Raw genomic sequence first — 17,761 nt, 5'->3', positions numbered from 1 at the left:
TAGCAAACACTAATAGGTGTGAACTATTATTTTGTAACTTTTAAAAAACTAGCTTCATTAATACTACAACAAAGTCCTTGGCTCATACAATTCTAAACAAAAAGAGCACTTGAGAACAAGAAAAGATGCAGAATTGCGGTAATGCTATCATTAGATGTAGAATGTAAAGAATTTAAAGATGCAAATGGTACATTTCTAACCTAAAGGCCCTGCCCTTTCCTTCCTACCTTCCCCCTATTAACAGAGAGTATCCCAGGTACTGGAACTAAATGGATGTTACTGGCAGCTGTCCCCCACTCCCACCCTACTGCCACCTCCTAAAAGGTTGTCTCGCCTCTCCTCGGTGGCCCTGAGGAACAGAGAGAGACATTTGGATATAGCAGTAGGCTGCTCTGATTGTGACAATTCTGATTCTGCTCACAAGTGCCACCAACAGAGGAAACTTTTCCATTCTTAGTGTAAGACTCATCTTTGAAGTAATGCCTAAGTAGAGAAGGCTAAGCAATCAGCATCTGTTAATGCTGAGTTTATAGTGATTTATTTCACTGCTTAGCAACCTGGTCACTGGGAGAAATAGCAGGTCTGCAGCATCCCAGAAGTTCTTGGGATTACATGTTGATGCAAACTACTTTTCTTTGTTCCCTCTTTTGACTCCATCTAGAATTCTTTTACGGTGGTATATATACCTCTTAGAACCTGTCCTGAGAATCCTAAAAAAGGATGATTTTTCCATCTCTTTGTATACTATTATAATATGGGATGTGGTGTCTTAGGCTACTTTGTTTGATGCCTGGGTAGTCCATTCTTGAAGACAACTCTAATCCATCTTCTACATGTGTGCAAAACTTAGCTTATTTTACTGATCCAAATTATTCAAAGGACTGATTTTTCCTTTTATGTCCTTACTATTGGTTCTTATTTTTGATGCAATGTTTACTTTTCCTCAGGTTTTTCTCTATTTCTGAAGTATCATTTGACCTTGAACATATAAGTATGTCTTGTCAATTTTATCTCACATGATTACTCAATAATAGATGACAGAAGTTCCAATTTTTACAAATACAGAAATATCAGTAGAATTACATATAGAATGGATAAACAACAAGGTCCTACTGTATAGCACAAAGAACCATATTCAATATCCTGAGATAAACCGTAATGGAAAAGAATATAAAAAAGAATGTATATATATGTATAACTGAATCACTTTGCTGTACAGCAGAAATTAACACAAAATTTTAAATCAACTATACTTCAATTTAAAAAACAGAAATATCAGTAAAAAGAGGAGCTGGTTATCAATTAGGGGGAAAGGAAGGAGTAGTTTTTAAAGTTCATGACTCTCCATTTCTAATTGGGAAAGCTCATTTTTACTAGTTCAAGTTTCTCTATTTAAGATGAACAGTTATGGCAGGAAAGGAAACTAGAATCGGCTCATTAAAGAGAAGCAGTCATGAGAAAGTAAAAGACATGTGAAAGAAATCAATCTATGTGTACCTTTCTCTAGAGGTAAATGAGGAAAATACAAATTGGCCTACACCTTAAAATAAGCATACACTGACTGTTCTCTCATTGAAAAAATGTTGTCCAAGTCCATTATTTCAAACTTTCAAAAAGAAAACACTTACAGTATAATTAGTAGCTTGAATGTTCCTAAGTGCTGCTTCCAGTTGTGTTATTAAGAAACGTAAAGTCAAAGCAGGAACAATTTCCTCCCCATTTTGGCTGTTGGCTGCAACTTCTCTCTGTGGAAAATAATTCGGTTGAAAATTTCCTTAAGTTAGAGCAAATATCAACATTGATTTTTATTATACAAATAATACATGCTCATTGTAGAAAATTTGGAGAATAAAGATGATTTTTTAAAAAAATCTACATGACCTAGATAAAATTGTTCTCATATTTGTTTGTTTTTAAGTAGTTCGACAAATCATCTTTGTAACTACTTCCTCAAGATGCTAAAAAGCATTCCTATGCCTGCTGAAGGGTTGGCAATGTCCACTCCTACTTCAGAGGAAAGTCATAATCCCACTTCATTCTCATACCTTCTATTCTCTAACATAGCTAAAAATCTTCATTCCAGCCCTGAATCTCTGGTAAATAGAAATGCTGGCTTTAAAAATACCAACACCAAGGCAAACCATCTTATGCTGTCATCTAATTGGAACCAAGCTAATATATGATTTATTATGCACCATAGTTTATTTACATAGATGAAATGAAAGGAATTAACTATGTCTTATCTTTGTGTCCATTCCCCAATGCCTTGTACCCACAAATGCTTGGCTTAAATCACATTATTTGTTTAATGATGTATTATCTATGTGGGAAATTTAATCTACACTTTCTTAACTTGGTTTCCAGTATACAGTACTTCCCTGTTTTTCTCCTAGCCTAACTAGATACTTTACTTCAGTCTCCATAACACTCTATTTAATGAACATCTTCTCTATCAACACACATTCCCTAGATAAAGTAATCCACTGTCATCTTTTTAAATAGCATCTACACACTGACAGTTTTCCAAATTTATATTTCGAGCTCAGAACTATCACCTGAATTCCAGACTCATGTATCCAACTATATACTCAACAATATCTCTTGAATTTGAATAGGTATATAAAACATAACACTGAAGTTCCACCTTTGCCAAACAGTTTAGGTAGTTTCAGAGCAATATTCTCAACGAAAACTAAAAAAGCTGGATAAAATACAAAAAAAAACTTTTTTTGTTTGGAAAGCTACCAAGGCACTGAAAATCTCTGGGGCCAACATGCAATAGAGGAGGAAGGCCCAGAGACAGCAGACTGACCTTTGGAGCCACTTTTCTCCTTAAGGCAATTGCTGTATTCAGTTATGGCTGAGAGGCTGAAATGCTAGGCAGAGCTTTCCACAAAGCTGCAGAGCTAGAGGGAAAATTGGAGTGTATGACCTATCAAGGAAGAGGGGCCCTGGTAAACACCTTATTCTTTTGGTTGGGACCCTGAAGAAATTTACCCTTAGAGTCAAAGTGTCTGTTTTGGTTCCAGTTGGAAGCAGACCCTAACGCAAGGATTTGAATGCAAGTAGCTTATTTGAGAGGTGCGGAGAACAATGGTAGTGGAGTGGAGAAGGGCATCAGGGAAGAGAAAGCAGGCTTTAAATTAACAGGTGTGTTATTAAGTTAGTTAGTTACCCACAGTGGATGACTAGGGTTAATACAACAGAAAAACACTGAAAAATTCAAGCCTCAGTATTATCCAACTTAAGGGGAGAGAGAACTGGGATATTTATATAATAACTCCCAAGGTTTATTGACTGAGTGCTTTCTGAGGTAAGGGGGGAGTATTAATTCCTTGGGATCTCTAAACTGCCATGAGAATTACAGCCTTCTGCAGTTCCAGAAAAAAAAAAAAAAGAAAGGCCTGAAGCATAGCGATGTAGATACTGAAAATTGGAAACTGTCCAGAGTATACTGAAATGATAGAGTTCAAGGGGCCAAGGGGTATGGGCAGGGCACTGACAGTGTCTGCTACAAAGGGTAAACCACAAATAGACTCTTCTTCACAGAACAGAAGTAAAGCTTGGAATCATCTCAGTCCCTAGTTGAATTAAGTGATCTGCAAGAAAAGCACAAATAAGCAAAAGATTCTGTCCTGTTTTTCTAGTTCTTCTCAAAAGAAGGTTGCTCTAAACCAACCCAGGCAGCCACTGCAAGTAGCAGAATTCTGTATTATCCTTTAGATGACTATGGAATTTAAAAATAATTTTATTGAGTTATAATTAACATATAATATTATATTTCAAGGTGTACAACATAGTGATTTGACATTTTTCTTATGACATCATCATGAAATGATCACTGCAATAAGACAAATTAACATCCATCATTACACGAACTTGTTATAATATTACTATATTCCCTAGGTATATATTATATCCCCTTGACTTATTTATTTTATAGCTGTAGGTTTGCACCTCTTAATCCCCTTCAGACAAAATAGATAACTATGGAATTTGTACTGATGTTTTTACGTTCATTCATGATTTTGGTTCTTTTTGCCTTCTTTTTTTTTGAACATTCTTACCAGGCATTTATCAATTTTATTGGTCTTTTCAAAAAATCAAGTTTTGGTTTAACTGACCTTTTCTAGTTTGTTTTATTCTATTTCATTAGTTTTAGCTATCTTTATTCTTTTTTCGACTGTTTTTAATTTGCTGTTCTTTCCTTAGCCTCTTGAATTTTATGTTTAGATGACTGATATTCAACCTTGCTTCTTTTTCTATTATATGCATTTCAAGCTATAAATAATCCTTGCAGCACCGCTTTTATCTAATAACACAAATTCTGATATATGTTTTTCATTCAGTTCCAAAATTTATCTAATGTCCAGTGTGCTTTCTTCTTTGATCGCTGGTTTAACTAGATTAGACGTATATATCTTAACTTAGGAACAATGGTTTTCTAGTTTATCTGTAACTAATTTCTAAATTAATTGTACAGTTGTTAGAAAACATGCTCTGCATGTTTTGATGTTTTGAAATTTGATGAGATTTGCTTTGTGAACTAGTATACGGTCAATTTTTGTAAATGTTATATGCATTTAAAAAGAATATACATTTTGTCACTGTTACATATATATAAGTCAATTACATCAAGTTTGCTACAGCTCTACTAATTTTGTGTTCATGTTCTATTACTTATTAAGAGAGCTATGTTAAAATCTTCCACTGGGATTGCTGATTGGTCCACTTCCCCTTCAGTATTACCAACTTTTGTTATTACGCATAACAGTTCTGAATGTATTTGGGTCTACTACTGGAATTTCTCTTGTATTTTCTACACTTGTTTGTAGAGTCAAGAGCAAGTAACACAATCTTTTAATTATTAGAGCTTCATAGTAAGTTTTTTTTTTAATTTATTTATTTAACTTATTTATTTTTGGCTGAGTTCGGTCTTTGTTGCTGTGCGTGGGCTTTCTCTAATTGTGGTGAGCGGGGGCTACTCTTCATTGCGGTTCATGGGCTTCTCATTGCGGTGGCTTCTCTTGTTGAGGAGCATGGGCTCTAGACACGCAGCCTTCAGTAGTTGCAGCACGCGGGCTCAGTAGTCATGGCTCATGGGCTCTAGAGCACAGGCTCAGTAGTTGTGGCGCACGGGCTTAGTTGCTCTGTGGCATGTGGGATCTTCCCGGACCAGGGCTCAAACCTGTGTCCCCTGCATTGGCAGGCGGATTCTTAACCACTGCTCCACCAGGGAAGTCCCCATAGTAAGTTTTAATATCAAAGTGGGCAAATCCCCAGCCCTTCTCTCCCACACTTCTCTTTCATAATTTTCCTGGCTATTCTTCCCTTAATTTCCCTTTAGAACTAGCTTTTAGTAACAAAAACAAAAACAAACAAACAAAAAAAACAAAAAAAACCTTTTGTTATTTTTATTGAAATTATATGATATTTGTAAATTTTAATTTCAGGAAAATTGACTTCTCTATCACACTGTGTCTTCCTACATGTATTGCTTCCCATTCAGGTCTTCGTATCTTACCTTTAATAGAGTTTTAGAAATTTTTATTTATTGTTTTAATATAAAGTATTGATTTCTAAACTTAATGTAAAAAAAATCAGTGTGTGGGGGTACTTGCTAAAATGCAGATTCCCAGACCTCCCCCCAGAGATTTTGATTCTTTAGGACTAGTATGGGGGTCAGATAGGCTCACGTAAGTGGCTTAGGAAAAACTTTGAGAAACACTAGTTTATATCTTGTATATTTCTTAAGTGTTTTCCTGGGTATTTTATCTTTTCTGTTACTATTAAAAATATTTTTCTTTCATTTTTACCTTCTAACTGGTATTGTTTATATATATAAAGGCTACTGATTTCTATTTCTTATTGTGGTTTCTGGGTGATTTCCAAAAGATAAGAGGGAAATAGTGGCATTATTCCATCAATTTCAAACCAGAATTCATACTTGTGGTAAATTACCTCACTTAAGATTATAGCTGTATATAAAGTCTTTGGATATTTTTAGAGTTTTTAAAATTTTTAATCATAATAGTATTAATTTGTTTCATGGAAATAATTAATGATATATTCTTTCACAGAAAAGGTAAATGTGGCCTTTCCAGGACACTTATGCTGTTCTGTCTCCGCTCCCCCAATTAATTGTCACAAAGAAGAGAAGATCATTTTCTTTAACTTTGGGAAATTCCATTAATTTACAAACTGATACCCATCTTGTGTTGAAAGTTTCACAACTTATTATCTAGAAAAACTATTTCTAAGATGCAAATTGACAATATATTCTCTAAAATATTTATCTCATTAAAAAATCCAAAAAAAAAAAAAAATCCAGGTCTTATTATTTTTCTTTATATTTTACATTTTTGAAAAATCTGTCAGTATTTTACAAATTAGGAAAACTGAAAGCAGTTTCCTCTCCCAGAGTGGCATGTTGTTAGTTATTAGAATTAGAATAAACACTAGACCTTATAGTCAACAGCTTATAAGCTACTAACCCACATTCCTACCATTATCTTTGAAAGGCTAGCATCAGCTTTATTTAATTAATAAAAGTCTAGAGTCAAAGCTGAAACCAAAGCCCTTCACAAGATATAAGATGGAGATGTCAAGACCTTAGTGGCACTGTTATGGTAAAGAAAGAAAGGAAAGAAAGAAAGGAAAGAAAGGAAGAAAGGAAGGAAGGAAGGAAGGAAGGAAGGAAAAGGAAGGAAGGAAGGAAGGAAAGGAGGGAGGGAGGGAAAAAAGAAAGAAAGAGAGAAAGAAAAAATGAAAGAAAGAAAAGGAAAGAAAAGAAAAGAAAAGAAAAAAGTAAAGAAAAGAGTCATTGTAAAATAATAGGAAATACATATATAATAAGAAATACATATATTGATCTGTCCCCAGTTCCTGCCAATATTTGGTCTTTGACTCTGGTTCCAGACACAGAGCTCCTAAAACCCTTGGAATTTCCTGGATGACAGGAGTGTCTTTTGTTCTAATGAGGTGACTCTCAGTGGGCTTCTGGATGGAGGCTTGGTCACCAGAAAGACCAAGCCATGATTAGAAGCTTGGAAATTTCAGCACCATACCCCAAAGAGGGAAGAGAGGCTGGAAACTGAATTAATAATTAATCATGCCTACACGATGAAATCTCCATAAAAATTCTAAAAGTATGGGCTTCGGAAAACTTCCAGTTTGCACATGCACATGCCAGGAGAGTGGTGTACCCCAACTCCAAAAGAAGAGAAGCTCCTGCACTTGAGACCCTTCCTTGCCCTAGGTATATCTTCCTGTGATTATTCAGCTGTATCCTTTATCAATCATATCATTTATCATGTAATAAACTGGTCAACGTGTTTCCATGAGTTCTGTGAGCTGTTCTGGCAAATTATTGCACTCATGAGGGGTCATGGAAACCCCAATGTATAGCCAGTCAGTCAGAAGTACTGGGGCAACCTAGGACTGGTGATTGGCATCTGAAGTGGGAGCAGTCTTGGACTGGGCCCTTAACTTGTGGAATCAGATGCTAACTCCAGGTAGACAGTGTCAGAATTGAATTGATTTGTAGGACACCCAGGTAACGTTGGAGAATTGACTGTTGTGGGACTAAACCCACACATCTAGTGTCAGAAGTGCTGTGAGTATGGCAGTAGTGTGAGAGTAAAGGAACACAGTGTATCATATACACAGACCTACACTTCTGCCCCAAATATCAAATTATGATCTTACCTGCATAGTTTGGAAGGAAAAATCTTCTTGTAAGAACTTCTTGATGTGAGGAACCACACCTTTTGGTAGAGTATTGATTGCATTCAATAACTTCTTCACTTCTAATAGCAGGTTAACAGGGACAAGATCAGTAGGTATGTTCTTTTCCTGTTTGTCCTAGAAGACATTATTAAAAATTTACACAATTATACATGTTCTAATTTACTCTAACATTAAAACCAGCTAAAGTATTTTTTTTAAAAAAGTTCCTTTACATGCTATATGTAGATCACTCTGACAGACTACAATAAGAATAAGACATTCTCTCTGCTCTCAAAAAACTTACAACATAGCTGAAAGTTTAAGACTAAAACTCAAGAAGCTTTAATCTAAGGAAGGCCATCATAAATGAATTTAAAAGTTATAAACAAAGCATAGATTCTAAGATGGAAATAATTATGTCTTTTTTTTATGGTGGTGGGATGGGGAACATGAATGATTTTAGGCTTAAATGTGAGTTAAGCCTTAAAAAATGGTTGCCATTGAGAAAAACACAACATGTACTGAATTGGTCCATTTAAGGCATAAAAAAATGCTAAGTTTAAAATATTAAATAGATTATTCTACAAAATAATATGAAAACTATATCCAACAGTGCTTTTTACATTATGTGACTAATGCATCAGCTACTAAACACAGCAATTTGAAAATGAATAGTTATAATACTTTAAATTATAAATAAATTAGTATAATATAATGATTCTACCTATAATCTCAATTCAATCAGAGCCAAATAAATAGTAATAATCTTGGGACTTCAGGAACTGATCCTACAGACTTAATAAAGCTGTAGTTAATGGTTAACTGATAGCTATATAGTCAAGTCTTGCTGGATTTTCTATTAACATTAATTGTGAGGAATGAATGGGCAATAGAAATGAATAAAGATCCTGGAACAGATGGATGATGGCCTTCCTTCAAACCTTAACAAGATACCATAGTCCTTACACCCTGCTGAAACTTTGGGAATATGAATATGTAGCCACTGACCTCTGTATATGAGAACAGACAGGTTATTACTGCAGAGGCCATGTAGTCACTGAAAACGCAAAATAGTCACTGGTGTGTGGTGACCGTGACTGCCTGGTTTCTAACAGACCTGGAACTACCCAGGAAAGTAACTAGGAACCAATAAGGTCCACAGCAGGACTACTACTCTTCTTCTTCCTCCTCCTCTCCACTTCTGGTTTTGAGTCTTAAATTGAGATTCCTTCATTCCCAACAACACCCAACAAACGCATCTTACATTTTACGGTACTTCATTATATTTACATCCAAAAATGTAGGAAATGTTAACAGTTTGCTAAATCCCAGTAAAGAGTATATGTGTTCATTGTACTAGTCTTGCAACTTTTCTGTAGGTTTGAAATTTTTCAAAAAGTTAAAAAAAAAAAAAGCTTCTAAAAAATAACCAAACAAACCTTTATAAAGAATGACCATTGTCACACTGTTGGTGGGAATGTAAATTGATACAGCCACTATGGAGAACAGTATGGAGGTTCCTTAGAAAACTAAAAATAGAACTCCCATACAACCCAGCAATCCCACTACTGGGCATATACCCTGAGAAAACCATAATTCAAAGAGTCGTGTACCAAAATGTTCATTGCAGCTCTATTTACAATAGCCAGGACATGGAAACAACCTAAGTGTCCATCAACAGATGAATGGATAAAGAAGATGTGGCACATATATACAATGGAATATTACTCAGCCATAAAAATAAATGAAATTGAGTTATTTGTAGTGAGGTGGATGGACCTAGAGACTGTCATACAGAGTGAAGTAAGTCAGAAAGAGAAAAACAAATACCGTATGCTAACACATATATATGGAATCTAAAAAAAAAAAAAAAAAGAAAAGGTTCTGAAGACCCTAGGGGCAGGACAGGTATAAAGATGCAGATGTAGAGAATGGACTTGAGGACACGGGGAGGGGGAAGGGTAAGCTGTGACAAAGTGAGATAGTGACATGGACACATATACACTACCAAATGTAAAACAGATAGCTAGTGGGAAGCAGCTGCATAGCACAGGGAGATCAGCTCGGTGCTTTCTGACCACCTAGAGGGGTGGGATAGGCAGGATGGGAGGAAGACACAAGAGGGAGGAGATATGGGTATATATGTATATGTATAGCTGATTCACTTTGTTATAAAGCAGAAACTAACACACCACAGTAAAGTAATAATACTCCAATAAAGATGTTTAAAAAAAAAAAAAGAATGACCATTGTCAATAGTGCATATATTTCAAACTAAAGGTCAATTCTGTAATCAAAAGTCATTGCAGAATCATCTAACACTAATTACCAAATTGATATACAAGTAAGATTATGGCATGAATAAAATTTTTTCAACAGGAAATACTATAAGCTTCATGTTTGTTAAATAATTTTATTATAAATACAATTTTAATTTTTAAGTTAGTTGTCAAAATATTTGATGTTCAATCCATTTTTGCAAAATAGATTTAGTATCTAAGCCAAATTCAGGTTAAAGTTTCCACCTCCTTTCCCTCTGTATTCCGAAATCTGTATCTAGAAATGGCTTTTCTGGATCCAATCCCCCTGGTCCAAGTGTACATATTGCACATATTGTATTTCATCTGCAAAATTTTTTACAATGATAACCGCATGCAGGTGAATACTATGGTTATTTTACGTTTATATATTTTTCTCCTCCTAGGTTACTGGATAACCTTTATTAACAAATGGACATCAATCATTATATAAAACTATGTGGAAAGTAAAAATTACACTAACAAGAACCTAACAAATACCTCTCATCCATCCTTCACTAAACATAAATACATGTGATATTCACAAACATGTGTCTGTATTTTTTAATCTACCATAAAGTATATTGTCACTGGCAATAAAAGCTTTATATTAGTGTAAAATTCAGTTATTCATTTAGAACTGGAGGTTCTGACAGTAAAGATGATAAAAACAGGAAAAAGAATTAACTTCAGAAACAACTCAATGAAATGTCTTACTAAATAAAATTCTCTGTGTATGTTTTATTTCTATGTGTATAGTGTTCATTTTGTTTGAATTTTGCTTTTAGAAGACAAACAAGAGATTTCTTACAATTGATTGTGGGATGTTTCTGGGCAAGTCAATTCAATTATCTACTAATTTTAACTTACAGTTAGGATTGGTGTTTAGAATGATAACTTTGAGACACAAATATCAATTATCAAAGAAAGATTTAGTGATGACCACTAAGGTAGGAAAATTTTTAGCAGATAATTAAATTGATTAGATTTAGCATTCAATTCTCATACAGCATTAGTTAACTGACTACATTGTCTCTTACCAGTTGATCAGTTGATTTTTCTACCTTATTCTTGGTTTCCTCCTTAGCCTGCTCCTCCACAGGAAGATCCCTATTTTAAATGAAAAAGCATTATATTCAGAGCATGTCCTTACACAGAACACAATTAAATTGTAATAGTAAAGAATCTGACATGTGAATTTTTGCCTGAAAGTTTCAGAAGTATAAACAATATGTACCAAAGACTGGTAATAGTGGTAGATGCCATATCTCTTTAGGAACTCAAGTTAAAGAAAAGAAATTATGCCATGACCTTACTGGATAGTGGCAGAGAGAATACAAAGCTGATGTAAAAAATTTTTCACCTTTAACAAACACACAATAGACCAAAATAATGGGAAAAAATAACTTTATAGCACTGTTTCTCAATGTAAAGAAAAAAAAGGTTGAAAAGGTTGATGTTTTGATTTGTGTGTGTACGTGTGTGTGTGTGTGTGTGTGTGTGTGTGTGTGTGTGTTTATGAAAATAATTGAGGTCTGGAAAGGATCTATCTTACAGAGATCTTTTTTTTTTTTTTTCCAGTTTCCTGGCATTGCAATTGTCCAGTTTTTCAAAATGGCTTTTTAAATTGAGGCAGAATATCATATTTAGAAATTATTAACTATTTTTATAAAAAGGAATAACTTGACAAGTTTTGCTTTTGACATGGGCTTGAAATGTGAACATATGCAGTATTATTTACTGAATTGAAAAATTTATTTATAAAATGGCTTTTGCCTATATACAGCACCATGACACAGGATTCATAATATAAGAACCATAACATAGGGTCATATATGATTTATATAATTTTCTTAATCCTATACACTAGCAGAGATAAAACTGAGGTGAGAAACTTATGTCAATTGATTGACTTATTCAGAATTGTACTTTGTAAATATTATCCTATTTTACTTCATATTTATGTACTCATTTGACAGACAATCATTTATCATCTATGTGCTGATTTTGTCAGGGGAAACTGACACAGATAAACAATACAGTATTGTCCACACAGTGAAAGTTTCAACAAAAGATGATTTATACACACAAACAATATTTCACAGTATGAGTCTCAGTGCTCTTTAAAATGTCATGGTAAAGAGAAACCTGTTAACTGTTTTTTCCTACACTTCTAAGCCCCACTCCAAAAAGGAACACAAGGAACTGTGTTATCAAGGAATGAAAAATACTGCAGCAGTATTCTGAAGCCTCTCAATGTTTAAGAGTACAAAAGTTACTCAAAATGGATACTCTACTTGCTAACTCCATTTCATGATAATTCACTCCTTAACCCAGTAGTTCTCAGTCCCAGATGCATATTAAAATCACCTGTGAAGCTTTGGAAATATCCACATGTCCAAACTCTACTTCAGAGCTTCTTAATCAAATGTGTGGAACATGAGCTTCTGTATTTTCCATAGATTCCATAACAAATTTTGATGTGAAAACTTAACTCATCTGTACTTCCTCCCCAACACTGAAATTGCTCTAGTAAAAGTTGCTAATGAAATCGTATTTGCTACTACAATAGCTTTGTCTTAGCTCTTCATCTTACCTAGCTTTTCTGCATTACTTAACATTATCCATCATATACTCCACCCCTCCTTGAAAACCTCCACATCCTTCGCTGCTATTGGTTCTTCTCCTAGCCCCTCCAGCTGTCCACTTCTCAGTTAGTACCACTGGCTATCTCTCTTCCTTTCATTCACCTTATTCATCTATTATTTTAATAATATTTAATATAAAACTGCTTACATTAACACTATCAAACCATGCTCCCCATGTATTAGAACAGGAAGGTACATCAGTGGTCATATATGGCAGCTACTTTATTCTGTAGATGGGTAAATTAATGCCCAGAGAGGTCATACACTAGAAAGCAGCAAAGCTAAAACTAAGTGCAAGACTAGTATTTTTCTTTTGCTATTCTGCTACTTTTACCACCTGTGTACTTTATTCTGCTGCTGGGAGAAGCTGAAATTTTGGTATAACAATATACCTGAAATATTGAATATATATAGTATACAGTAATGTTCCATTTTTAGCCCTCTTTTTTCTTAGTACATTTTCTACTTAAATCAATCTCATTTATGCCCATGAATAAACACTCCCAGATAGGATTCAGGTCCTTCTTATTGAACTACCTTACCTTCAAGTCTCTAGCCCAATATCTGACATAAAGTAGGCACTCAAATATTTATTGAATGAATAAATATAAAAACAAATAAATGAACAAACTTCCATGAACTCAAATAGCACCCCATTCTAATGATCCACAAATCTATTTCTGCAGACTTAATCGTTCTTTGATGCTACAGCTACACATTTCATTCCACCTACTCGACAATCTCCATAAGAATATCTTAGCGACACCTCAGTCTGGCTCATGTCCAAAGCTGAACTCATTATCTGTCCTCTCTTACTTTCTCAACACACATTAAACCTGTCTCCTTTTGTGATCTTCATATTAGCTAACGTTACATATTTCCTTCCGGTCATTAGAAACTTTCAAACCAACTCTACTACTCTTTTGCCCCTTTTCTCATATTTAAGTAGTCAAAGAATTCTGTTGATTCTAGTTCTATAAATCCTTCCTCTCTTACTATTTACTATTCCCATCATACAAGCCTTCATTAACTACTTCCTGAGCTATTACAATTGTCATATCTTGTCATTCTTCCCACTATCAACAGAGGTAGTCTTCCCAAAATACAGTGTAAAATTTCATTTCTCTTCTTCAAATGTCAATGGCTCTGCACAAAATAAAGCTAAACTCCTTACCAGGAGTCAAAATCCTCCCTAAGAATTTATCTTAAACACTTTTTCTTGCTGTTTCCTCAGCCAAATGACCTCCCATCTGCTCTGTTTCTACACCCATCAAAAGCCACCTGTACCCTTTAAAGTTCAGTTCAAATGTCACCTTGTGGAAACCCACTGAACCCCACTCAATAATTATTGTTCCTTTCTATATATAGCCACAGCATTTCTACTATAACACTTATGTATGCATTTTGCCTAAAGATAAAATAACTTTTTATATATCTTCCTACTATATTATAATTCTCTCTCAGTACATACATTTTGTCTTAGTCTTTATTCCCTAAGTACCATGGAGGTAAGTAAATACTTGTAAAACAACATATTGCTTATTATATGAGATAGTGAAAGGTGGCAAGGAGATCTCCAATACTAACCTGCTCTTTAGTATTATATGGGAGAGGTACAAGCAGGCTGAACTTTCCCTAATTTGAGGGGAAAGATTGACGTTTAGCCTAGGCCCAGTTGAACCACTCAGTAGAGTCTTCTGTGTTACGCTTAGGTTACCTTCTATAAAATGGGAGTAATAATAGTATCCACCTCACTGAGTTGTTATGAAGTTTATGTAAGTTAATGTTTGTAAAAGCAATTAAAACAATGCCTGGCAAAAGCTAGTGTGAATGAGATAAAAGGTAAGTCTATGTAAGTGCTTGTTAAATGATAAATAAAACATTACTTTGTTGAGAATGGCCCAGGTGTGGCAAGTTATGGTACATCTTTCAATTCTTAGCTATTTAGCCAGGGTGTGGTCCTTACAGAAATTTTCTAAAATTAGATTTTACCCAGTTTACATCTCTCACTAATCAAAATTGCTAAATTGTCTTGAAACATAAGGGTATCTCATTCACACTAGCTTCCCAAAGTTATGTGAAAAAAACCAATGTCGTGTCTTCAAAATGCAGCAACTGCAGCTGGTTTTTTGTCAACCCATCCCTTACCTCACAAAAAATTCTTCTGGTAGAGAATCCATGCTGCACAATATTCTCTTGCAAGTCTTATTTCAAAGCTTGCAGACTGACTTTTACGACTGCTGTTTAAAGCTGTAAGGAAAATAATACTTTTAGTGGGAAGGTAGAAGGATTTCATTCTTTCTTCCCACTATCTAAATAGTACATAATCATTAAAGAAAATTTTGAAACTGCTATAAAACAAAAATCACAGTTTCATCATCCAAACATAAATCACTGCCTATATTTTAACATACTTATTTTTTTCCAAGCATAGGTATATCTTACCAATTTGTAATCATATTGAATAGGGAATACTCTACATTACCTTTTTCACCACTGAACACTATATCAAAAGCATCTTTCATGTTATTTTATACTCCTAGTAAACATTCTCAATGGCTACATAACAATTGGTTGACTGGGGTTTCCTTGCCCATTTCCTTACAGTTGGACATTAAGATTGTTTCCCATTTTTTTCATTATAAATTAGTATTATGATAAACTCCACTGCCTATGAAGGATTTTCTATATTTATGATTAATTCCTTACAGTAAATTATCAGAAATAGAATTCCTAGGTCAAAAGACACAAATATTTTAGGCCTCTAGGTGCATATTGCTAAATGGCTTCCCAAATGGTTTGTAATAATGTATTTCCCAGAGGTACAAGAAGTTTCTCTTTAACACAATCTTGATAGCACTCATTGTTTTATTTTCTTTTAGTCTAAAAATAACATTTAGCTGCTTTTCCCCAAAACTGTGTGATTCTCTATCTCCATTAATAAGAGAGGTGGGATGTAAAGAACTCTTGCATATTTTCTAGTTCAGATATCAATGGATGTTGTGGATATTTCCTGAAGGAAAAAAAAAAAAAATACTGAGGCAAAATAAATGAAAACCAAAGAGGAATAGTGTATTTTTAGCATATCTATTTATTTATATTGCTCTCTATTTAACTACCCTAAGACCAATTCTTCTAAAATTAGTCCCATTTGATCTCTTTTGCTGAGAGTTCAAGCCTCCAAACTCCATTGCCCTCTGTTAGGCTGACTTCCCTTTCTGATCCCACTGTACATAAGCCCAGGGAAGTGTTAGAGTGAAAGCAGGTAAAACTATTGCTTGGTGCTCTGGGGCAAAGAAAGAAATGATGAGAAAATGGAAAAGAAAGTGGCAGCAATAGCATAAATAAAACAGACCTAGAGTGCCTTGCTGCCAAGCACAAGACTGGATAAAGTTTCTCATTTGTTGCCTCTAGACTGTTTATTTATTTCAGTAACTGGGTAGCCAGTTTCTCTAACAGCATATTAATATACACCCATAAATTAGATTGATAGAGCTTTTGGAGGCCCATTACTAAAAGGCAATTCAGCAGAGGTAACTCTTAAATCAAGAAAATATATTCCACAAGATCATTTGTAAGTCACCTGTTAAGAATTCAGATTGTATTTACTCAAAGGAACATTGTTTTAAATGAGGCCGAGTCTCCCAAAAAGTCAGAAAAAGCCAACAACACATAGAGGGGAAGAAAGAACTGTAGGACCTGAACCATCCTAAGCCTTGAGGGTTGAGAATCCTATCACTAACAAACTTATGGGGAGGGGACAACTCAGTTCCTGGTGTAAGGGCTAAAAGAAGTCCTGAGGGGATCATCTGAAAAACAAGTATTCCTAATCATGATACTAGCTATTTTCTGTATTTGACTCACATCAGCTCTCAGTTACACAGAAAGGCTGGAGAAACAAGGGTAATTCTCCAACAATTCAACGTTAGCTGATACTTCTTAATCAAAACACAAGTGCAAAGATTCACACACACAGACTCACACTAAATTCCCTCATTTAAAATGGAGCTTTCTAACACCTCTTAGTTTCTTGCCCATCCTTAATAAAACACTTCTTGCTGTCAGTATGAATATAATTCACCTACTCAGAATCTTGTTCTGTACATTATTTTGTACTTTTAGTCTTATTTTAAAAACAGTATACAAAGTCATATGCTTATTAAAATTTGCATTCTCTATTCAAATACTGTTGAAATATACAACCTAGAGCCCATAATGAAGCAGAGAGAGGTTGCACAATCCTTGTTATTCTTTCACACTAAATCAGATCTGCTTCATTTCTTTAATAAAGCTGTACAGAAAAGGACATGGCTTTGAGAATTGTAGGACTGTGATCAAACTTTTTCTTTTATGGTTTCCTTAACCTCCCTGGTTATTTTAATAAAAAGTAACAGGCATTATTTCATAGCCAGAGCATACAAACGTGTGCCTTTTCCAGACAAAACAATCCTCTCATTTTCAGAATTTAAAAGCTCAGACATGGATACTTCCCCTTCTAATAAGCTCTCCTTCAGTTAGTAGCTGTTTGCACAGATCACAGTGAGGCTGAAGAGAGAGGAGGAAAATCCTCTGGCAACAAGGCAGAGAGGATGGAAGGCCTCAGCTAAGCTATTCAGTGTTCAGCTTGAAAAAGAAAAAGATATAAAATTAATTAATCAATAAATCAGAAGGTATTTGGATCCTGAATTAAGAGTTAAGAAAGGCTAATGGCTTTCTTTTTCAGCCTGCTTTAAAATACAACCTGATGTGAATCTCTGTGATGAAAGGTTTTCCAGGAGAGGATCATCAATCCCATCATTTCCCAGAAGCTGAGCTGATATGTGTGGCAAGCCCTACAGGCAACAGCGGCAGCAGTAGCACTTTACAGCCTCTGTTGGGAACGAAGGTGTAAGTGCCTAGCAACAGAAAGGAAGTAGCCAGCCTGAAACGTTACCCTGTATTTCTGAAATAATCCGAAGTCCTTACCATTCTAGAAGAGGCTGAAGGAAACCTTTAAAATCAGTGTTAACATGGGAGAAAGGGTGAATCCAGTTTCCCCTGGTGTATTCATTTCAATAGACTTTCCCTGTCAGCAGGAAACTTAACATT

The 17,761-nt window shown here is 34.8% G+C and overlaps 1 protein-coding gene across 1 annotated transcript in view; it reads right to left on the bottom strand.

The window, feature by feature from the left end:
* Nucleotides 1–14,871, bottom strand: part of DZIP3 (DAZ interacting zinc finger protein 3) — a 106,802-nt gene extending 91,931 nt beyond the window's left edge. The window contains exons 1-4 of the mRNA XM_061193054.1: nucleotides 14,822–14,871; nucleotides 11,066–11,135; nucleotides 7,708–7,863; nucleotides 1,629–1,745 (exon numbers count right to left, since the gene is read on the bottom strand). Coding sequence (XP_061049037.1) covers nucleotides 1,629–1,745; nucleotides 7,708–7,863; nucleotides 11,066–11,135; nucleotides 14,822–14,853 — 375 coding nt within the window. The 5' untranslated portion in view covers nucleotides 14,854–14,871. The remainder of the gene's footprint in view (nucleotides 1–1,628; nucleotides 1,746–7,707; nucleotides 7,864–11,065; nucleotides 11,136–14,821) is intronic.
* Nucleotides 14,872–17,761: the final 2,890 nt, after the last annotated feature.

This window comes from Eubalaena glacialis, chromosome 6 (assembly GCF_028564815.1).
Source record: "Eubalaena glacialis isolate mEubGla1 chromosome 6, mEubGla1.1.hap2.+ XY, whole genome shotgun sequence".
Lineage (NCBI taxonomy): Eukaryota > Metazoa > Chordata > Mammalia > Artiodactyla > Balaenidae > Eubalaena > Eubalaena glacialis.
The sequence above is the reverse complement of the archived record's forward strand: the minus strand, read 5'-3'. Positions and strand labels throughout refer to the sequence as shown.